At 44.4% G+C, this 23,694-nt stretch overlaps 1 protein-coding gene across 1 annotated transcript in view; it reads right to left on the bottom strand.

Annotated features, from left to right (window-relative positions):
* Positions 1-23,694, bottom strand: part of ankfn1a (ankyrin repeat and fibronectin type III domain containing 1a) — a gene marked incomplete in the record, with an annotated part of 232,233 nt that overhangs the window by 40,907 nt on the left and 167,632 nt on the right. Inside the window, 5 exon segments of the mRNA XM_029697427.1 lie at positions 2,804-2,911; positions 13,327-13,417; positions 15,918-16,015; positions 18,548-18,661; positions 20,780-20,974. Coding sequence (XP_029553287.1) covers positions 2,804-2,911; positions 13,327-13,417; positions 15,918-16,015; positions 18,548-18,661; positions 20,780-20,974 — 606 coding nt within the window.

Below are 23,694 nucleotides of genomic sequence, written 5' to 3'. Positions count from 1 at the left end.
CTCTGTCTATCTCTCTCCATGCCTCTCTGTCTATCTCTGTCCATGTCTCTCTGTCTCTCTCTCCATCTCTCTCTGTCTATCTCTCTCCATGTCTCTCTGTCTATCTCTCTCCATGTCTCTCTGTCTCTCTTTCTCCATGTCTCTCTGTCTCTCTCTCTCTCTCCATGTCTCTGTCTCTCTCTCTCTGTCTATCTCTCTCCATGTCTCTCTGTCTATCTCTCTCCATGCCTCTCTGTCTATCTCTGTCCATGTCTCTCTGTCTCTGTCTATCTCTCTCCATGTCTCTTTGTCTATCTCTCTCCATGTCTCTCTGTCTATCTCTCTTCATGTCTCTCTCTCTTTCTCTGTCTCTCTCTCTCTCTCTCTCTCTCTGTGTCTTTCTCGCTGTCTCTCTCTTTCTGTCTCTCTCTATCTGTCTCTCTCTCTCTCTCTCTGTGTCTTTCTTGCTGTCTCCCTCTCTCGCTTTACTACTCTCTCATCTACTGACTACAGCTTTAACGTTTAGGTATTCAAAACATAGTGAACTAGTTTAATGCTCTCTATTAATATTCTCCAAGAACGCTTAGATCATCCAGCATTGTTACAATAAAAAATGTGTGTATTTTCATGAGACAGTAATATTTTCAGAACAGAAGAAGGTGCTGGTGACTAGCTAGGCTTTAAGTCTGCGTGTATTTCTGTTTCCACGAGGTTAACTGCTTTTGACAAGTGGATAACGTGACAAAGGCTGCTTGATCCTCGTCACAGAGAATAAAAAGAGAAAGGAGAGAGAGTGAGAGAGAAACAGGATTGGTAGAGATTAATGAGGTGAAGACTATTCCATCTGATCCAACTACTACTGCTGGAACAAACAGACAGAGAGGGGGAAAGGGTGGAAGTGAGGAAAGAGAGATGCGGTGAGAGAGAGTGTGTGTGTGTGTGTAAGAGAGAGAGAGAGAGAGAGAGAGAGAGAGTCAGTCAAGGAGAGAGAAATCTCCTCAAAAGCTCATCATACAGTTTGGAGAGGTTGCTTACATGGCTGGGCAGTGAGTGAGAGTGAGAGTGAGAGTGAGAGACAGAGAGAGAAAGAGTGTGTGTGTGTGAGCGCAATAATGTGTGTGTGATCCATTTAGGGCTGGTGGTGTGTGTTTGTGTGCGAACATGGTAGGTAGTGTGTGTGTGTGGGGGGTGTCTGCGGGGGAATACAGGGTGCAGTGTGCCACACACCCCTCTCTCTGTGCTGTGCTGGTAGTGTAGGTCCTCTCAGATCCACATATACACATCAGAAATGAAGATAACCTTCCTGGTAAACGAGGGGTTTGCTCCCAGCCTTCTATAGTGGTGGCATTGTACCAACCTCTGATTCATTTTGCAAATGTATTTTTTAACACTGACACGCCAAAAATAAACTATGTCAACACACACCCCACAGAGCGAGGGTGCGCAGACACACACACACACACACACACACACACACCCATGGTCAGACACACACACACACACCCATGGTCAGACACACACACACACCCATGGTCAGACACACACACACACCCATGGTGGTCAGACACACACACACACCCATGGTCAGACACACACTCACACTACTAGAGTGAGTAATTAACTGAACACTCTAACCATAAATTCAAAACAACTCCGAATAATTGCCTACAGAAGTTTTTTCACTTCAAGTTTTCAACACATTTTTTTCTGTCCTTCCATGAGGTTGCTCTCTGTTTTCAAGTGTCTGTCCAAAATCCACTTTGACAAACAATCTCACACACCCCATCTCTTTCTAGTATACATATTCTACTACTCCAGACTGTGTGTGTGTGTGTGTGTGTGTGTGTGTCGTGCGTGGCTGGCAGCGAACCCACTGACATCATAGCTGTTCACTCCTAAGCGGTTGAGTGACGGTGGGTTTTTCTCCGCCCCCCGCCAACAAACACACATGCACGCTCCCTCTCGGGGAGTCCCACATTAGACATGAAGCTGCCGTTTGTGCGTGCTGGGCAACTTTCAGCACCCAGCCTGCACAGCCGCTTCTCTATACCTCTCTCCATCCATCCCTCCATCTATCCCTCCCTCTCTTCCTCCTATCCCCACACGCCACCCCGAAGATTGGGGTCAAGCACTAAGCCAGACACTGAGGCCGCATCGTACCAACAACACACGCGCACACACACACTTGCTAACGCAACTCTACCTACCCTGTGCTGTGCCCACCAGAAAGATGCCCGTGGGACTGATCTGAAACCAGCTAGTATCCATCATAATGATAGAGAAATCCCCCAACCTGATGGTGGATCGGATCTTATGAACAACAACTACCTCCAGCGCTGACTGCCACTCACGGTGGGCTTTAGTAGCTCTTACCATCTCTCTCTCTCTCTCTCTCTCCCTCCCCCTCGGTGTATTTTCTCTACCAGCATGATGATTTACAAAGCAAGGCTATACGGTTGACATGCTAAAACACATAAATGTGTATAATCCAGAATGGATAAACGTATTAAACATTATTTATGTACACAGGGACCCCTGGCGTGTAAGGGGGGGCAGTGACGAGAGGAGTGCCTACTGTTTGTGTGTGTGTGTGTGTGTGTGTGTGTGTGTGTGTGTGAGAGGTACTGTGAGAGGCCATTCATAGCATACTGGAGTAAAAACACTTTTAGTTTCATGCTTCATTTATTCACTTTAATACAAAGTTAATCTACTGGAAGAAGTGTGGCCTTAGAGTGAGAAGACACACACACGGACACACAAACACACACACACACACACTGATGGAGAAGAGAGAGCTGTTTTACGTGTCTGTGTGTCTACTCACCTCCGCAGCTGTAGTGTGTGTGTGTAGCGCGGACCTGTTGCAGCAAGCGCTCCATAGCCTCTATGTGCCCTCTTCTCCTGGGCTCACGACCATCACTCTCCCTCCAGTCTAAAGATCAGGAGGTAGGGGTCAGGTTTTGGGGGTTAGGGGGTAAGGAATAGGGGTAAGGGGTGAAATGTAGGGGTTGAAGATAGAGATACACTACAAAAGTATGTGGACACCGCTTCAAATTAGTGGATTCAGCTATTTCAGTCACACCCGTTGCTGATAGGAGTATTAAATCGAGCACACCGCCATGCAATCTCCATAGACAAACATTTGCAGTAGAATGGCCTTACTAAAGAGCTAAGTGACTTTCAACGTGGCACCGTCATAGGATGCCACCTTTCCAACAACTCTGTTCGTCAAATTTCTGCCCTGCTAGAGCTGCCCTGATCAACTGTAAGTGCTGTTATTGTGAAGTGGAAAGGTCTAGGAGCAACAACATTTCTCAGCAATGAAGTGGTAGGCCACACAAATCAAATCAAATTTTATTGGTCACATACACATATTTAGCAGATGTTATTGCGGTTGTAGCTTAATGGTTGTGTTCCTAGCTCCAACAGCGCCGTAGTATCTAACAATTCACAACAATAAACACAAATCTAAAAGTAAAAGAATGGAATTAAGAATTATATAAATATTAGGACGAGCAATGTCAGAGTGGCATTGATGCTCACAGAACTGGACCGCCGAATGCTGAAACGCATAGTGTGTAAAAACCGTCTGTCCTCGGTGGCAACACTCTCTACCGAATTCCAAACTGCCTCTGGAAGCAACGATAGCACAAGAACTGTTTGTCGGGAGCTTCATGAAATGGGTTTCCATGGCCTAGCAGCCGTACACAAGCTTTAGATCACCATGCACAATGCCAAGCGTCGGCTGGACTGGTGTAAAGCTTGCTGCCATTGGACTCTGGAGCAGTGGAAACGTGTTCTCTGGAGTGATGAATCATGCTTCAACATCTGGCAGTCCGACGGACGAATATGGATTTGGCAGATGCCGGTAGAACGCTACTTGCCCCAATGCATAGTGCCAACTGTAAAGTTTGGTGGAGGAAGAATAATGGTCTGGGGCTGTTTTTCATGGTTCGGGCTAGGCCCCTTAGTTCCAGTGAAGGGAAATCTTATCGCTACAGAATATAATGACATTCCAGACAATTCCAGACATTTCAATTGGGCTCCTGAGTGGCGCAGTGGTCTAAGACACGGAATCTCAGTGCAAGAGGCGTCACTGCAGTATCTGGTTCGAATCCAGACTGCATCACATCTGGCTGTGATTGGGAGTCCCATTGGGCGGTGCACAATTGGCCCATTGTCTGGGGTAGGCTGTCATTGTAAATAAGAATTTGTTCTTAACTGACTTTCCCAGTTAAATAAAGGTTAAATAAAATAAATTCTGTGCTTCCAACCTTGTGGCAACAGTTTGGGGAAGGCCCTTTCCTGTTTCAGCATGACAATGCCCTTGTGCACAAAGCGAGGTCCATACAGAAATGGTTTGTTGAGATTGGTGTGGAAGAACTTGACTGGCCTGCACAGAGCCCTGACCACAACCCCATCAAACACCTTTGGGATGAATTGGAATGCTGACTGAGAGCCAGACCTAATCGCCGACTTCACTAATACTCTTGTGGCTGAATGGAAGCTAGCTCCCACAGTTCCAACATCTAGTGGAAAGCCTTCTCAGAAGAGGGGGGGACCAACTCCATATTAATGCCCATGATTTTGTAATGAGATGTTCGATGAGCAGGTGTTCTCATCGAACATCAGCTTTGAAGAGTGTGCAAAGCTGTCATCAAGGCAAATTTTATGTATTTTGACCTTAGGATACATTTGAAACTTGTATTGTCGTAGCCTAGTGGAGACCAATATCTATCTTTTGGTTACTACATGATTCCGTATGTGTTATTTCATAGTTTTGATGCTATTATTCTAAAATGTATAAAATAGTAAAAATAAAGAAAAACTTTTGACTGGTACTGTATGTATACCGGGCCAAACTGAGCAATCGGGGGAGAAGGGCCTTGGTCAAGGAGGTGACCAAGAACCCGATGGTTACTCTGACAGAGCTCCAGAGTTCCTCGGTGGAGATGGGAGAACCTTCCAGAAGGACAACCATCTCTGTAGCACTCCACAAATCAGGCCTTTATGGTAGAGTGACCAGACGGAAGCCACTCCTCAGTAAAATGCACATGACAGCCCGCTTGAAGTTTGCCAAAAGGTACCTAAAGGACCCTCAGACCATGAGAAACAAGATTCTCTGGTCTGATCAAACCAAGATTGAACTCTTTGGCATGAATGCCAAGTGTCACGCCTGGAGGAAACCGGACACCATCCCAACGGTGAAGCATGGTGGTGGCAGCATCATGCTGGGGGTTGTTTTTCAATGGCAGGGGCTGGGAGAATAGTCAGGATCGAAAGAAAGATGAACGGAGCAAAGTACAGAGAGGTCCTTCATGAAAACCTGCTCCAGAGCACTCAGCTGAAGGTTCACCTTCCAACAGGACAACGACCCTAAGCACACAGCCAAGACAACACAGGAGTGGCTTCAGGAATAGTCTGTGAATGTCCTTAAGTGACACAGCCAGAGCCCGGACTTGAACCTGGTCTGATCAAACCAAGATTGAACTCTTTGGTTTTCAGGTTTCTCCAGAACATCTCTGGAGAAACCTGAAAATAGCTGTGCAGTGACGCTCCCCATCCGACCTAACAGAGCTTGAGAGGATCTGCAGAGAATAATGGGAGAGACTCCCCAAATACAGGTGGGCCAAGCTTGAATCGTCATACCCAAGAAGACTCGAGGTTGTATCGCTGCCAAAGGTGCTTCAACAAAGTTAGTAAAGGGTCTGAATACTTACATAAATGTGATATTTCAGTTGTTTTTTTTTAAATGTCACGTCCTGACCAGCAGAGGGTGTAGTTGTGTAGTATTTTGGTCAGGACGTGGCAGAAGATGTCTGTGTATGTTTCTTCCGGGTGTTGTGTTTCTATGTTGGTCTGTGTGGCTCCCAATCAGGGACAGCTGGTTATCGTTGTTCCTGATTGGGAGTCATATATTTAGGAGTATGTTTGTCACTTGGGTTTGTGGGTGGTTGTGTTAACACTGCTATGATTTTGTAAGTAGCCTGTTAGCCTGTCTGGAGTCGTTTGTGTTTATTGTTTTCTGTGTATACTGTAAAATATTAAAAAGATGAGTATCCACATTCCGCCTGCAGTTTGGTCCGCCTGCAGTTTGGTCCCTTCAACATGGCAACAATTATGACAATAAATTAGCAAAAATGTCTAAAAACCTGTTTTTCTTTGTCATTATGGGGTATTGTGTGTAGACTGAGGAGGAAAAAAACGATTTAATCAATTTTAGAATAAGGCTTTTATGTAACAAAATGTGTAAAGTCAAGGGGTCTGAATATTTTCCCAAATGCACTATATATTATAGGTACTGTACTTAGTTTTATTATTTGTATTAGTAGTTGTAGCAGTAGTTATTATTAGTTGTAGGCCTATTAGCTGTTAATGTACTTTAAAAAAAGTATTATTATTATTTAATTGCTATTATTATTTAGAAGTAGTTGCCATATTATTCCTGTTACTAAGTATTGTTTTTTGTTTTTTTGTTTTTTTTGGACACTCGAAAACGAGAAGGTACATCTCAAGAGATTTCTTCCTGCAAAATTTCAAATAATGGATGGTCACTGTAGCCCGGCACGGGCGAAGCGCTAGCACAGGGCGAACTGGGCTGTGCTGGGGAATGAGGGCTGCCGTGCGTAGAGCAGGCGCAGGATAAGCTGGGCCGAGGAGACGCACTGGCGGCCAGATGCGCTGAGCAGGCACACTCCTTCCTGGCTGAGTGCCAACTCTAGCACGGCAACGCTGCGGAGCCCGTACCGACCGCATCGGACTGTGCGTGCGGATGGGCGAGATAGTGCGCATCACCCCGTAATGCATCGCTCGCCCCTCTGCACGCCTGCTCAGTCGTGCCCTCTCCGCCAGTACCTCCTTCCGGAATCTCGCGTCAAGCTCCGTGCTTGACTCCATTACTGGCACCGGTTTGCTCCACGGCTCTCTCCTGTACGCCCGGGAAGTTAGGTCAGGGCTCCCCCTGACCTAGCCAAACAACCCGTATGCCCCCCCCCCCAAAAAAAAAATTGGGGGCTGCCTCTCAGCATCCTCCTGACGTTCCAGCCGTTCCTCCCAGTAACGCCGTTCCGCCTTCGCTGCCTCTATCTCCTCCGGCGGTTGGCGATACTCTCCAGGTTGACTCCAGGGTCCTTTCCCGTCCAGGATTTCCTCCCAGGTCCAGGACTCCAGATACCTCTCCAGTTGCTCCCTTCCACGCTGCTTGGTCCGTCGTTTGGGTGGTTCTGTCACATGTGTTGTCGAGAATAGACCAAGGCGCAGTGTGAAAAGTGCTCATCTTCTTTTATTCACGTGAACACTTAACCAAAATAAACAATACAACAAAACAGTTCCGTAAGGTGCACAGACAATACGGAAAAACAACCACCCACAACCCACAGGAAAAAACAGGCTGCCTAAGTATGGCTTCCAATCAGAGACAACGAAAGACACCTGCTCGGCCACACATAGAAAATGAACATAGAACATTAACACTAGTACAAATCCCTATGAAACAAACCAACCCCAAAACACACCAAAAACAACACCCCCTGCCACGCCCTGACCATACAAATGACAAATGACCCCTTTTACTGGTCAGGACGTGACACTCTAATGCTTCCCACAGTTGTGTAAAGTTGTCTGATAGTGGATCTCTACTCCGATTAGCTCATTCCATCTCATCCCACAGATGCTCCATTGGATTGAGATCTGGTGACTGGGCAGGCCACTTGCAGTAAGCTGAATTCACTGTCATTTCCGTGAAACCATTCCTGGACAATCCTAGCCTTGTGGCATGGGGCATTATCCTGCTGAAAAAAATATATTTGCAGATGGTTACACTGCTACCATGAAGATATGCACCTGACTGGCAATGATGTTCAGAAATCCTGTGGCATTCAAACGTTGCTCCACTTTTATCAAGGGGCCCAATGTGTGCCATGAAAACACACCCCACACCATCACACCACCACCACTATCCTGCAATGATGACAGGCGGCATGATGGATGCATGTACTCGTGGTTTTCTCCATACCCTAGTCCTCCCATCAGCATGAAACAGCAGGGACCAGGATGCATCAGACCAGGCAATGTTTTTCCAATTCTCCAGTATTCTGTGTTTTCATTCCTTCGCCCACTGCAACTGCAGATTCTTGTTTTCTTCTGAAAGAAGTGGAACTCTGTAAGGTCATCTGTTGCCATACCCAATTCATGTCAAGGTACGTCAAGTTGTGCATTCTTTTATGGGTCTTTGGGCACCAATGTTGTACTGGACTGTCAGTTGACTAACTGTAGCCCGTCTGTTGCTCTGCACATTTCGTGTCAGGCTCCTTTGTCCTCGTTGATCAATGACCCATTTTTCGACCACTGACCTGCCGTTGGCTGGATGTCCTTTGTGTGGTGGACCATTCTTGATACACACTTTTGTCTTGCTCCTTCACCCTCTGAATGGCACACATACACAATCCATGTCAGAAATGTCTCAAGGCTTAAAAATATTTCTTTAACCTGTCTCCTCCCATGCATCTGGATTTAACAGCTGACATCAATAAGGGATCGTAGCTTTCACCTGGATTCACCTGGTCAGTCTGTCATGGTCACTCATTACAGTCAGTGTATAGCTTAATAACACAACATATATATTGGTCTCCACTAGGCTACAACAAAACAAGTTTCATATGTATCCTAAGGTCAAAATTAAGTTCAATCGTGGCCTGGGATGGTCTAGTGGTTAGGGACACTTCCATCAGTGCGCACATACAGTATGGGCCTACCATGTTGGCGTGGGTTTGATTCCAGCCAACGTCCTTCTGGCACAAATAACTCCACCCCCCCGACTGACAAGATTTATTTAGACATTTAAAACATGGACAGCCCAAGGGTACGTGCAATGCCGACAGGGGGTACGCCAAAATAAAAATGTGATGCACATTTTTTTTTTATATAATTGTCAAACAGTCCATTTCTATTTCCAACGGGGCTATACATTTGGGTGAGATAATTATCGCCTGAGTAGCCTCGTTTCACTGCCAAAAATAAAGTTAAACCATCGAGTGTTCAATGAAATAACAACACAATGTCAAATACTGATAGGCTAGTCAAAGAATTAACATCCAATCACATTAGCCATTACTCTCTCGCAGGAATTCCACTAACGGTCCGTATGAAGCCAAACGTAGCTGCTGCTCATGTTGGTATCTGTACTGATGGCGCAAAAGCCATGACAGGGAGACATAGTGGAGTGGTAACACCTGTGCAAGCAGTTGCTCCCGACTCTAATTGAGTACACTGCAGCATCCACCGAGAGGCTCTTGCTGCCAAGGGAATGCCTGACAGCTTGAAAGATGTTTTGGACACTACAGTGAAAATGGTTAACTTTGTTAAAGCAAGGTCCCTGAACTCCCGTGTATTTTCTGCAATATGCAATGACATGGGCAGCGACCATATGACGCTTTTACAACATACAGAAGTGCGCTGGTTATCAAGAGGCAAAGTATTGACATGTTTTTTTTTTATTGAGAGATGAGCTTGACCATCATTTTCACTTGTCTGACCGCTTGCATGATGACAAGTTCCTCACATGACTGGCCTATCTGTGTGATGTTTTTCTTGCCTGAATGATCTGAATCTAGGATTACAGGGACTCTCTGCAACTAAACTCAGCAAAAAAAGAAACGTCCCTTTTCAGGACCTGTCCTTCAAAGATAATTTGTAAAAATCCAAATAACTTCACATATCTTCATTGTAAAGGGTTTAAACACTGTTTCCCATGCTTGTTCAATGAACCATAAACAATGAATGAACATGCACCTGTGGAACGGTTGTTTAGACACTAACAGCTTACAGACGGTAGGCAATTAAGGTCACAGTTATGAAAACTTAGGACACTAAAGAGGCCTTTCTACTGACTCTGAAAAACACCAAAAGAAAAATGCCCAGCTGGAGGTTGAATGTTTGAAGGGGTACGGGACTATAAAAAGTTTGGGAACCACTGATCTAGTGCCTACATATAAGCTACATTCTGTACACTGCCCGTTAGCCTATCCATTGTCACCGCTGAGACCAATGCTCTATAGCAAGCACCAAGAGTACTAGGAATACTGATGATATGTGCATACTTTTTTATTATGTTGTTTTAAGCCTTACCCAAACCATAACCCTAACCTTAAGCACTAGTAATTAATGCTTAAACTGTTAACCTTTGAGTTGTTTCTGTTTTAACCCTGTAACCACACGGAATTAAACCTGCAACCAGGCGGAATTAATGCATTAAAAATAGACGATCATTCGGCATTGGGCCAGATTCGAATCCATACCGAGTCTGGTATATGTGTGCTGGGGTCAGTGACTGTAACCGCTGGACCACACAGGCACAGAGGAAATCAATAATTCATTCTGCCTATTGCTTGCCTTCAACATACACTGAGTATACAAAATAATAAGAAAACCTGCTCTTTCCATCAATCAAATGTATTAATAAAGCCCTTTTAACAGCAGCAGTTGTCACAAAGTGTTTATACAGAAACCAAACCTAAAACCCCAGAGAGCAAGCAATGCAGATGTAAAAGCACGGTGGCTAGGAAAAAACGCCCTTTCCATGACATAGCCTGACCAGGTGAATCCAGGTGAAAGCTATGATCCCATATTGATGTCACTTGTTAAATCCACTTCAATCAGTGTAGATGAAGGGGGAGGAAACAAGTTAAAGAAGGATTTCTAAGCCTTTCTAAGCGACAATTGAGACATGGATTGTCTCGTGGCTCTATGTAGTCGTCATGGCTCTATGCAGTACTGTGTGCCTCCCATAGTCTGTTCTGGACTTAGGGACTGTGTGGCATGTCTTGTGGGGTATGCATTGCTGTCCGAGCTGTGTGCCAGTAGTTTAGACAGACAGCTCGGTGCATTCAACATGTCAATACCTCTCATAAATAAAAGTAGTGATGAAGTCAATCTCTCCTCCACTTTCAGCTAGGAGAGATTGACATGCATATTATTAATATTATCTCTCTATGTACATCCAAGGGCCAGCCGTGCTGCCCTGTTCTGAGCCAATTGCAAGTCCTAAGTCCTTTCTTGTGGCACCTGACCACACGACTGAACAGTAGTCAAGGTGCGACAAAACTAGGGCCTGTCGGACCTGCCTTGTTGATAGTGTTGTTAAGAAGGCAGAGAGAGCATCACTTTATTATAGACAGACTTCTCCCCATCTTAGCTGCAACTGCATCAATATGTTTTGACCATGACAGTTTACAATCTAGGGTTACTCCAAGCAGTTTAGTCATCTCAACGTGCTGAATTTCCACATTATTTATTACAAGATTTAGGTGAGGTTTAGGGTTTAGTGAGTGTTTTGTTCCAAAAACAATGCGTTTAGTTTTATAAATATTCAGGGTTAACTCTGAAACTAACTGCAGCTCCTTTTGAGTGTTGCAGTTATTTCAGTTGCTGTAGTAGCTGACGTGTATAGGGTTGAGTCATCCGCATACATAGACACTCTGGCTTTACTCAAAGTCAGTGGCATGTCGTTAGTAAAATTGAAAAAAGCAAGGGGCCTAAACGGCTACCCTGGGGAATTCCTGATTCTAACTGGATTCTATATGAGGCTTCCATTAAAGAACACCCACTGTGTTCTGTTAGACAAGTAACTCTTTATCCACATTATAACAGGGTGTGTAAAGCCATAACACATACGTTTTTCCAGCAGCAGACTGATCGATAATGTCAAAAGCCTCACTGAAGTCTAATTTTATCATTTTATCATCAATTACTCTCAGCCGATCATCAGTCATTTGTGTAAGTGCTGTGCTTGTTGAGTGTCCTTCCCTATAAGCATGTTGTCAATTTGTTTACTGTGAAACGGCACTGTATCTGGTCAAACACCATTTTTTCCAGAAGATTACTAAGGGTTGGTAACAGGCTGATTGGTCGGCTATTTGAGCCAGAGATTACCAGTTTACAGAGGAGTATAGAGTGCAGTGATGTGTCCTATGAGGAGCATTGGTGGCAAATCTGATGGCAGAATGGTAAATTACATCTAGCCGCTCGAGAACACCTTTACCTGCCGATCTATAAATTACTTCTCCGTAATCTAGCATGGGTAGGATGGTCATCTGAATCAGGGTTAGTTTGGCAGCTGGGGTGAAAGAGGAGTGATTACGATAGAGGAAACCAAGTCTAGATTTAACTTTAGCCTGCAGCTCTGATATGTGCTGAGAGAAGGACAGTGCACCCTCTAGCCATACTCCCAAGTACTTGTATGAGGTGACCTCAAGCTCTAAACCCTCAGCGGTAGTAATCACACCTGTGAGGACAGGGGCATTCTTCTTACCAAACCAATGACCTTTGTTTTGGAGGTGTTCAGAACAAGGTTGAGGGCAGAGAAAGCTTCTTGGACTCTAAGAAAGTAAATAGACTTGGAATTACTGGCCACTTTAATAATGTTCATATACTGCTTTAGTATATATATATATATATATATATATATATATATATATATACTGTATTCTATTCTACTGTATTTTTGTCAATGCCACTCTGACATTGCTTGATCCAATATTTCTATATTTCTTAATTCCATTCTTTTACTTTTAGATTTGTGTGTATTGTTATGAATTGTTAGATACTACGGCGCTGTTGGAGCTAGTAACACAAGCATTTCGCTACACCCGCAATAACATCTGCTAAATATGTGTTTGTGACCAATACAATTTGATTTGACATGAACATGGGCCAGCATCCCTGTGGAACGAATTTGACACCTTGTAGTGTCCATGCCCCGACAGATTGAGGCTGTTCTGAGGGGGGGGCTGCAACTCAATATTGGGAAGGTGTTTCTATTGTTTGTTATACTATGTGAATGATAATTGATTTATTATAATCAACATACGAATTCACACGAGATGCGTCGTAGCCGGCACGTAGCTTACATAAGGTACACCGTAGCTATGGTACTGCGTTGTATACAGACACCGCTTCCAGCTGCCCCCTGACGGCCATTCTAAATATTTCTTTAGATATTCAAATCCTCCTGCTGCAGGATTATTTTCCTCCTGCGACATCTGTGTATCGGGAATAGGGTGCCATTTGGGACAGAGCCTATGTTTTCAAAGTAGCAGGGAATAAAGCAAGTTTGGGTTTGAATTCAACTGAATGACGGAGTTAATTATAACTGCCATTGCAGGCTTTGTGAACACACGTTTACTGGACATCTTATAAGTGTCTTATTCCGAAAACAAAACTATTTTTGAAGGAAAATATCAACCAGTTGACCTGCTGTTTTTATAGCAGTGCCCAAACCGATTCTACGATTTTCTATGAAGGCACATTCAATAAAGGTTTGATTTAAACCTAATAAAGTAATGGACTCACTGGAAGGTGCAGCAGAGGGGGGTAGAGACTGTTGAGGTGGACCCCAACCCCTCATGTTGTAGGCCGACACCTGAACATAGTACAGCCTCCCCTGGAAAACACACACACGCACAACACACACACGCACACAATACGTAAAATACTGTGTAAAATACATTTTCACATGAAGTAAAACGTACACACAGTATGTGCTAGCCAGAGGAAGATAGTTAAAACAGCTGAAAGTTGAGCAGAGCATAGTAATATCACAGTATTGTATTTGAATGAGGGCAACACGCTATAATGGTGACTTCTAGGATGTGTCACAAATGGCACCCTATAAACCTACATAGTGCACTATATTTGACCAGAACCCTATGAGCCCTAATCAAAACTAGTGCACGTTATAAGGAATAGGGTGCCATTTGGGACGCATCCTAGAAGTCACCATTATAGCTTTCCCTCATTCAGCCCCTCACTCCATTACTGTGTCATTCCCACACTCCTTCACTTCCTCCCTCCATCATTACCCTCCTCCTATACTGGCCCCCTCAATTACTCATCTGTCCTTGTGCTCCTTCTCTCTCTCATCCCCTTTCTCTATGTGTGAGCTCCTTCTCTCTCTCTCCTCCCCTTTCTCTCTGTGTGAGCTCCTTCTCTCATCCCCTTTCTCTGTGTGAGCTCCTTCTCTCTCTCATCCCCTTTCTCTCTGTGAGCTCCTTCTCTCTCTCATCCCCTTTCTCTCTGTGTGAGCTCCTTCTCTCTCTCATCCCCTTTCTCTCTGTGAGCTCCTTCTCTCTCTCATCCCCTTTCTCTCTGTGTGAGCTCCTTCTCTCTCTCATCCCCTTTCTCTCTCTGTGAGCTCCTTCTCTCTCTCATCCCCTTTCTCTCTGTGTGAGCTCCTTCTCTCTCTCATCCCCTTTCTCTCTCTGTGAGCTCCTTCTCTCTCTCATCCCCTTTCTCTCTGTGTGAGCTCCTTCTCTCTCTCATCCCCTTTCTCTCTCTGTGAGCTCCTTCTCTCTCTCATCCCCTTTCTCTCTGTGTGAGCTCCTTCTCTCTCTCATCCCCTTTCTCTCTCTGTGAGCTCCTTCTCTCTCTCATCCCCTTTCTCTCTGTGTGAGCTCCTTCTCTCTCTCATATACTTTCTCTCTGTGTGAGCTCCTTCTCTCTCTCATCCCCTTTCTCTCTGTGTGAGCTCCTTCTCTCTCTCTCATCCCCTTTCTCTCTGTGTGAGCTCCTTCTCTCTCTCATCCCCTTTCTCTCTGTGTGAGCTCCTTCTCTCTCTCATCCCCTTTCTCTCTGTGAGCTCCTTCTCTCTCTCATCCCCTTTCTCTCTGTGAGCTCCTTCTCTCTCTCTCATCCCCTTTCTCTCTGTGTGAGCTCCTTCTCTCTCTCATCTCCTTTCTCTCTGTGAGCTCCTTCTCTCTCTCTCATCTCCTTTCTCTCTGTGAGCTCCTTCTCTCTCTCTCATCCCCTTTCTCTCTGTGTGAGCTCCTTCTTTCACCTTATCTCTCTCATTGGATAATAAAATAGATGAACTACGAGCATGTATATCCTACCAACAGGACATTAAAAACTGTAATATCTTATGTGTCACCGAGTCATGGCTGAACAACAACATGAATAACATACAGTTGGCGGGTTTTACGCTTTTTTGGCAGGATAGAACAGCTGCATCCGGTAAGACAAGGGGTGGCGGTCTATGAATATTTGTAAACAACAGCTGGTGCAAGAAATCTAAGGAAGTCTCAGGCAAGGTTTTGATTGCCTGAAGTAGAGTATCTCATGATAAGCTGTAGACTACACTATTTACCAAGAGAGTTTTCATCTATATTCTTCGTGACTGTCTATTTACCACCACAAACCGATATCGGCACAAGGACCGCACTCAATGAGCTGTATACAGCCATAAGCAAACAGGAAAACGATCCACCAGAGGCAGCGCTCCTAGTGGCCGGGGAATTTAATACAGGGAAACTTAAATCCGTTTGATCTAATTTCTACCAGCATGTTAAATGTGCAACAAGAGGGAAAACAACTCTAGTAAACTGCCTGTTACTCATGGGTCCTCAGATCCGGTTCTACAGCTGCACCATCAAGAGCATCCTGACTTCTTAACAGTTTCTACCCCCAAGCCATAAGACTCCTGAACAGCTAATCAAATGGCTACCTAGACTATTTGCATCCCCCCCCCTTTTACGCTGCTGCTACTCTCTGTTTATTATCTATGCATAGTCACTTTACCTCTACCTACATGTACATATTACCTCAACTACCTCGACTAACCGATGCCCCCATACATGACTCTGTACCAGTACCCCCTGTATATAGCCTCAATATTGTTATTTTACTGCTGCTCTTTAATTATTTGTTACTTTTATTTTTTATTTATCTATTTTTTACTTAACACTTCTTTTTCTTAAAACTGCATTGTTGGTTAAGGGCTTGTAAGTAAGCATTTCACTGTAAGGTCTACCTACACCTGTTGTATTCGGCGCATGTGACAAATAAAATGTGATTTGATTTTTCCTCTCTCTGTGCTCCCTCTCTCTCCCCCTCTCTATCTCTCCCCCTTCCTCCCTGTCTGCTGCATATACTTCAGTACTATTTACCATGGTAAGGCCGTTGATGGTACACTTGAGCGTTTGTAGGTTTTCCAACACCATGTCTCCGGCCAGCAATGAGAAATCCTTTAGACAGCTCCACTCCACTGTAATGACACATACATACGCACACGCACACAAAGTCAGCATTACAAATACTCACAGACAATAACAACACAGACTGGGTATGTGTGTGTCCTCTCTCCATAATAGAAATCAATCTCTCTGCTCTCTGCTCTCTCTCTGCTCTCTTCTCTCTTCTCTCTCTGCTCTCTTCTCTCTCTGCTCTCTTCTCTCTCTGCTCTCTTCTCTCTCTGCTCTCTTCTCTCTCTGCTCTCTTCTCTCTCTTCTCTCTCTGCTCTCTTCTCTCTGCTCTCTTCTCTCTGCTCTCTTCTCTCTCTCTGCTCTCTTTTCTCTGCTCTATTTTCTCTCAATTCAATTAAATTCAATTTAAGGGCTTTATTGGCATTTTAACATTTCCAAAACAAGCGAAGTAGATAATAAAGAAAAATGGAATAAACAATACAAATTAACAGTAAACATTACAGTTCCAAAAGAATAAAGACATTTCAAATGTCATATTATCTGCAAATAGTTAAAAGTACAAAAGGGAAAATAAATCAACATAAATATGGGTTGTATTTACAATGATGTTTGTTCTTCACTGGTTGCCCTTTTCTTTCTCAATAGCAAGGCTATGCTCACTGAGTCTGTACATAGTCAAAGCTTTCCTTAAGTTTGGGTCAGTAACAGTGGTCAGGTATTCTGCCACTGTGTAGTCTCTGTTTAGGGCCAAATAGCATTCTAGTTTGCTCTGTTTTTTTGTTAATTATTTCCAATGTGTCAAGTAATTATCTTTTTGTTTTCTCATGATTGGTTGGGTCTAATTGTGTTGCTGTCCTGGGGACCAGTTTGCTTAGGGGACTCTTCTCCAGGTTAATCTCTCTGTAGGTGATGGCTTTGTTATGGAAGGTTTGGGAATTTCTTCCTTTTAGGTGGTTGTGGAATTGAATGGCTCTTTTCTGGATTTTGATAATTAGCGGGTATCGGCCTAATTCTGCCATGCATGCATTATTTGGTGTTTTACGTTGTACATGGAGGATATTTTAGCAGAATTCTGCACGCAGTCTCAATTTAGTGTTTGTCCCATTTTCTGAATTATTGGTTGGTGAGCGGACCCCAGACCTCACAACCATAAAGGGCAATGGGTTCTATTACTGATTCAAGTATTTTTAGCCAGATCCTGATTGGTATGTCGAATTTGATGTTTCTTTTGATGGCATAGAAGGCCCTTCTTTCAGATCATTCACAGCTTTGTGGAAGTTACCTGTGGCGCTCATGTTTAGGCCGAGGTATGTATAGTTTTTTGTGTATTCTAGGACAACAGTGTTTAGATGGAATTTGTATTTGTGGTCCTGGCAACTGGACCTTTTTTGGAACACCATTATTTATGTCTTACTAAGATTTACTGTCAGGGCCCAGGTTTGACAGAATCTGTGCAGAAGATCTAGGTGGCCCTCCTTGGTTGGTGACAGAAGCACCAGATCATCAGCAAACAGTAGACATTTGACTTTAGATGCTAGTAGGGTGAGGCCGGGTGCTGCACACTGTTCTAGTGCCCTCCCCAATTTGTTGATATGTATGTTGAAGAGGGTGGGGCTTAAGCTGCATCACTGTCTCGCCCCACGGCACTGTGGAAAGAAATTAGTTTTTTTGCCATTTGCTCAGTACATCGTTTTCACTGAGGAAATGTACTCACTCTCTCCCTCTCTTTTTCCCTCTTTCTGCTCAATCTCTCTCATTTCTGTCTCCTTTGCATCTACTTCCACAGAACCCCTAAAAGGCTTGTAAAGACTTCTACACCTCTAGGGGAAAGCCCTGATGAGCAGAGATTAACTATAGATCATTACAAAGCCTGTTGTAACCTTCATGCTCCATCTGCAGCATAAGCCTATTCGTCCCAAATGACCAGCCCTTTAGCCTTTACAGTTCAATACACTGATCTTGCTCTGCTAGGGCTCTCTAGGGCTCTCTGGCCTTGAGCTAGAACGGATGAAGGTAGGTAAGGGTGGGAGAGAGAGAGAGGAGGAAGAAGAGAGGTGAGGGGAATAGCTAGCAGGGACAGAGGGGATTAGAGTAGAGGATGGTATAGGGATATTTAATAGTCTCACTGTCACCCCACGTAATTGTAGCTTGGAGGGAGATAGGGATGGTGGAGGGACGGGTAGGGAGGAGAGGGGAATAAGTCAATATCAGTCATGGCAATTGTTAATAGATTTACTGTCATCCCACAGGGCTGGAGGGAACCAGGTTAGTGAGACAACAGACAGACGTGGCACAGGGGGTCCAAATCAATTGCAGAGGAAAGGAGAATAGGAAAGGGGAGACAGAGACAGAGACAGAGAGGAGGGAGAGAGAAGCAAGACAGAGAGAGGGGGGAGAGAAGAGAGACAGAGCATGAGAGAAAATACAGAGGGAAAAAGTAACAATGAAAAGCAACAATCATTTATTTGTTCCTACCCATTTAGTTTCCTTTCTAAATTGCAGTTCCTTTCATGTGTGTGTCCGCGCGTCTGTGTGTTTGTGTGTGTGTGTACGCGTGCGTCTGTGTGTGTGTGTGTGTGTGTGTGTGTGTGTACCTCTGTACTTGGTGACCACAGCAGAATTGAGACAGTGGGGTTCCTGGAAGGTAACTGTGAGAGAGGAGCTACTGGTTACACACAGACCCACTGCAGACGGGGGCTCCGGCACACCTACCAAAAAAATATTCATCATTTTAGAAATGCCCTTTTTACATCCGCAGTTGGCACGAAGTGCTTTACAGATACCCAGCAAAAAAAACAAAACAGCAAGCAAAGCAGAGGCAGAAGCACAGTGGCTAGGAAAAACTTCCTAGAAGGCAGGAACCTAGGAAGAAACCTGAAGAAGAACCAAGTTCCGAGGAGTGTGGCCAGTCCTCCTCTGGCTGTGCTGGTTTTAGAGTACATTAAGGACAGATAGTTTTTCATCATGTGTATGCTGTTATGAAACCCCTGAGCTAACCTACTGATATTGTTACAAGTCTAGGCAGTCCTAGCTCTAGCTAAATGGTCTGTAACCTGATTTAACATGTGCATTTACGTGAGAAGTCAGTGTACTCCCCTTGGCCGGCCAGCCCAAACAGATTATTGTGTGTTCAGTTTATGAAAATAAATATGTACAAAAGGGAAACTACTAAAGGCCCAAAACTAAAGACGCAACACAAAAACATACATTCGCAGGCCGAGAGGTTCCTTTCCACCTCTCTCACTGATTGCCAATCCCTGATTGCCCACACCTGTGCACAATCAACACTTAACAAGACTTCCAGGAAAAGCACAGCACCTGACCCGGCTGGTGCCGCCACCTGATCCGGCCGGTGCCGCCACCTGCCCCGGCCGGTGCCGCCACCTGCCCCGGCCGGTGCCGCCACCTGACCCGGCCGGTGCCGCCACCTGACCCGCGCCACCTGACCCGGCCGGTGCCGCCACCTGACCCGGCCGGTGCCGCCACCTGACCCGGCCGGTGCTGCCACCTGGTGATGGAGTGTGGACGTGATAGTGTAGTGTCTAACTGTGCCCCTTAGAACTGAACTACCTAACCTAGTCCATAACAATGCTTGTCAGACTGATGGATAGAGCACACAAAATGATGGGGCACAAACACAACACGAACATTTACCTCACAGTGCACCGACAGAGGAGGAGAGAATGTGTGTGTGTGTATGTCAAATCCAGTGGAGGCTGCTGAGGGGAGGACGGCTCATAATAATGTCTGGAACGGAGTAAATGGAATGGCATCAAACACCTGGAAACCACGTGTTTGATGTATTTGATACCATTCCACTGATTCCACTCCAGACATTACCAGGAGCCCGTCCTCCCCAATTAAGGCACCACTAACCTCCTGTGGTCAAATCAAATCAACGTGTATTTGTCACGTGCACAGGATACCTCCAGGTGTAAAGAGCACAGTGAAACGTGCAAGCTCTTCCTCAACAACGCAGTCATCAATATCAAAGGTCAAAAATAGTGTGTGTATGTGTGTGTTTGTGTGTGTATGGGATTGTGTGTGTGCGTGAACAAATATGTGTCCAATGCACACTCGCTCCTATCCTCCTTTATGGTTTGTCACAGCAGTAATGGATAGGAGATGTTTGGCAAGATGATAGAACACTCTCCCCTCTATTCGCTCCACTTTCCTCCCCAGCAGGCTGTACCCCCAGGCCTGTTTGGAACGGTGTCTCAAATAGCACCCTATTCCTGGTTTAGTGCACTACTTTTGACCAGAGCCCTATGCACCATGTCCTATAAAGGGAAGAGGGTGCTATTTGGGACACACAGGGCGTAACTGTGGAGTCTGGACGACCTGCCAGCCATAATAACCTCACTCATTTCCTCCAAGCCTGTCTGGCACCTTTGAAATACACAAAATCCTCCTGTCAATCTCAGACTTGACACCTCCCATGGTGTGTGTGTGTGCCATCAGAGCTCCTAGTGGACAAAGACATGTGCTGGGGTTGTCAGGTTCATGCTTACAATCAAGTTGTTCTGTGTAAAAGGACTAAATATAGAAAAGAGATAATATCAACACACAAAAAATAAAAGATTCTTACCTGCAAACAATTGTCACACTTATGTCCAAGGTTGAAGCTATACCACTCCACACTAAGGTATGTGGCAGCTATGACCATTTCTTTGTCTTCCCTATAATGTGTTGTTGTATTCTTTCTCCCCATCCCTTGCCTTAATATGGCTGTGCATTGGGCTCTGGTCAAGACTCGTGCAGTCCTAACACACGCACGCACCCTCCCTCCCTCCCCCCACACACACATACGGTCCCAGCATACTCACGAGCATGCTGGAAGCCAGTCCTCATGCGTTTGTAGAGCTTGCTCCTCCACTCCCAGGCTCGGAGCTGCTTGTCTTTGTCACAGGCCTCCAGGCTGAGACCCTCTTTCTGGGCCTGAGCAGCCAGCTCCCCTGCCTTCCTCTCTGCTTCGATGACCAGGCTGCCGAGGTGGGCCTCGCGACTCTCCACACTTACAACTACAACACAGACACAAAACAGACATAAAGTTATAGACATAACATTACTGTAGAAAAGGCCCATGTAGTTGATGGAATAATCCTTTAATTCATTGCCACTTACTCAGCTGGGCCAGGGGCGCTTTAATTAGGTCAGGTGGAAATGTCCGACAGATCTCCACTCCATAAAAGGAGGAAATCGCCATCGCCTGATCGCGCTGCTTTCTCTTCCTTCACTCTGTCTAATCCAGGAGTTCTGTTCGTCCATGAATCCACGTAAATCCACCGAATCTGTTACCTTTCATCTGAACTATCTGTTGCGATCGGGAGAGCGGGCCATCGGTTGTTGTTTAGAGTTATTACCGCTCCAATCATATTGTGTAATGTGAATGGTCAATGATCACGGCCCTACGGATCATCACAGGCCAATTATGCCATCGATATGGTTAATATGTAATGAAATGACATGTACACATGAAGACACTTGAAAGGGTGAAAAAAGAAAGTCATTGTTTGCTGAACTGATCGACTCTGATATCCAACTAATGGCGATTATAGATTGAATAACCGATCATTGTTTGTATTATTCTTTCATGATTTATGAAAAATAGTTACGAGCCTAAATTACTCACGGATGATTCCTATTGACTTCTTAATGAACTGGATTGTTGAATTCCCTAAATTATGTTAATAATGATTGTTATGATTTGATCTTTGTGATTATGAATTTGATTGGATACATGTTATTCTGTTTCCTTTGTTATGCAGCACAGACTACCCAGTAAATATACCACTTTATGGTTAAAGGAATTCCTGCCTCAGTCTCCTCCATTCCTCTGTCACCTGACACATGACCACCTGTTCACCCTCACTGTCAGTCATCCTACCTGTCCAGCTACCCACACAGATTCCACAAATCTTTCAATTACAGTTCCCCTGCCCTCATCTCAGCCTGCATCACCATGGAACCAAGGTGGGACTCATCACTGTCCACAACTACTATAACACAGACAGCCGCTCTATTCAGCTACTATAACACAGACAGCCGCTATATTATAAGTCTAGCTAGCTAGCTCCACTCAACGCATTTAAGCCACAGAAAACACAGAAAAGCTGCCGAATCAACATGTTCTGATGTTTCCATGTACCTTACACACAACCCTTCACACTGGAGAAAGCCTGAAGGCGTACAAAAACACTGATGGCTTCAGATATTTCAGTACGGGTTGGATGAATGAGCCACGGATATGGCATTTGCACGACAGGAAGATGTTCCTTATCACAGGCAAGGTAAGTAAAAAAAAAAGCTAGCCATCCATTAGAGCCCGACTGATAAATCGGTTGACCGATATTATCGGACAATATTAGCCTTTCACAGAAATATTCGTAGTGGGGCGGCAGGTAGCCTAGTGGTTAGCGCATTGGACTAGTAATCAAAAGGCTGCAAGATCAAATCCATGAGCTGACAAGGTAAAAATCTGTTGCTCTGCTCCTGAACAAGGCAGTTAACCCACTGTTCCTAGGCTGTCATTGAAAATAAGAATTTGCTCTTAACTGACTTGCCTGGTTAAAAAAACAAGAAAACATGTCAAATTGGTATTTATTACACAGATAAAGCTCCAATATTATATACATTGAATAAACAAATATGTCTGCTCATTTGTGGTCATTTTTAGTATTTTTCAATGGTTGCATGAAGAGGGCCCTCTAAAAGCTGCTCATTAAAAATCATTCAGCCCTAGGTCACAACGTGTGAGAGAGAGAGTAGGTATGGTGGTTTGAAGGTGAGTAGCTTGCCATAGCCAGCATATTTGAATAAGTAAATAATCAAAAGTACACTTCACCAAGCAAGGAGCCCTGTCCTCATCACATTCTCACTTCGTTAACGTAGCTAGCTTAGCGATCTAGCCAGCAAGGTAGTTAGCTTAGCTAGCAATCTGTGCTACTTATGTGCTAATACTGGACTGGCGCCAAAGTGAACTCTTGTCCTTGATACAAAAATAACACTGTTACTGTCTGGGCCTATTATGTTAGCTAGTGTTCTTATTTAGTTAGTTTTCCCAAATATGCAATTCGCAAAAAGCCAGACAGTTGGCGCAGATCTATCGTTCAGGCCATGTGCTTGCATTCATGATGAGATAAGAAGCTTATGTTAGCTAGCTAGCTAGCTAAATTAGAAAACGTGTGACTAATATTAGAGCGGCAAGTATTTGCCTGCATAAATGTTTTCAGTCATCAGCTCATGCCATTTGCAGTTGAAATTTATAGCCAATGCATTTTGTATTGAATAACAGTGGAACGTACATATGGTTTCTGTAAGAAAACATTGTCATAATGAACAGCTAGCTTGTGCTTGTCATAACATACTCTATTGCGAGGTTGCCATAAAGTGTTTGTTTACAGTGGTTCTTCCGGTAAAAGTTACATCATTCTGCTGCACACCTTGCGGGCTGCCGCAGAATTCTATGGCACATTATTTAATTGTCAGCCTTTGTTACCATGAATTTGTTACCATTAATTACCATTAATGCCAGTTAGTGCTAGTTTGACTACCAGAGGGCATCTTTGTGAAGCATTTGACAGCCAATATTGGCTGTACTAGAGAATTAAAAAACGTTTTTATAAGAAGTATATGGGATTGATTTGAAGAAATTTAGCTTAATTAATTTTATTAATATTATAGTGTTTCTATTCCAAGAAAAACGAAAAACAAAACCCTCAGGGTTTCTGTTAAGAAAATA

The sequence above is a fragment of the Salmo trutta genome, chromosome 18, assembly GCF_901001165.1.
Source record: "Salmo trutta chromosome 18, fSalTru1.1, whole genome shotgun sequence".
NCBI classification, from domain to species: domain Eukaryota; kingdom Metazoa; phylum Chordata; class Actinopteri; order Salmoniformes; family Salmonidae; genus Salmo; species Salmo trutta.
This window is presented reverse-complemented; position numbering and strand designations above follow the sequence as displayed.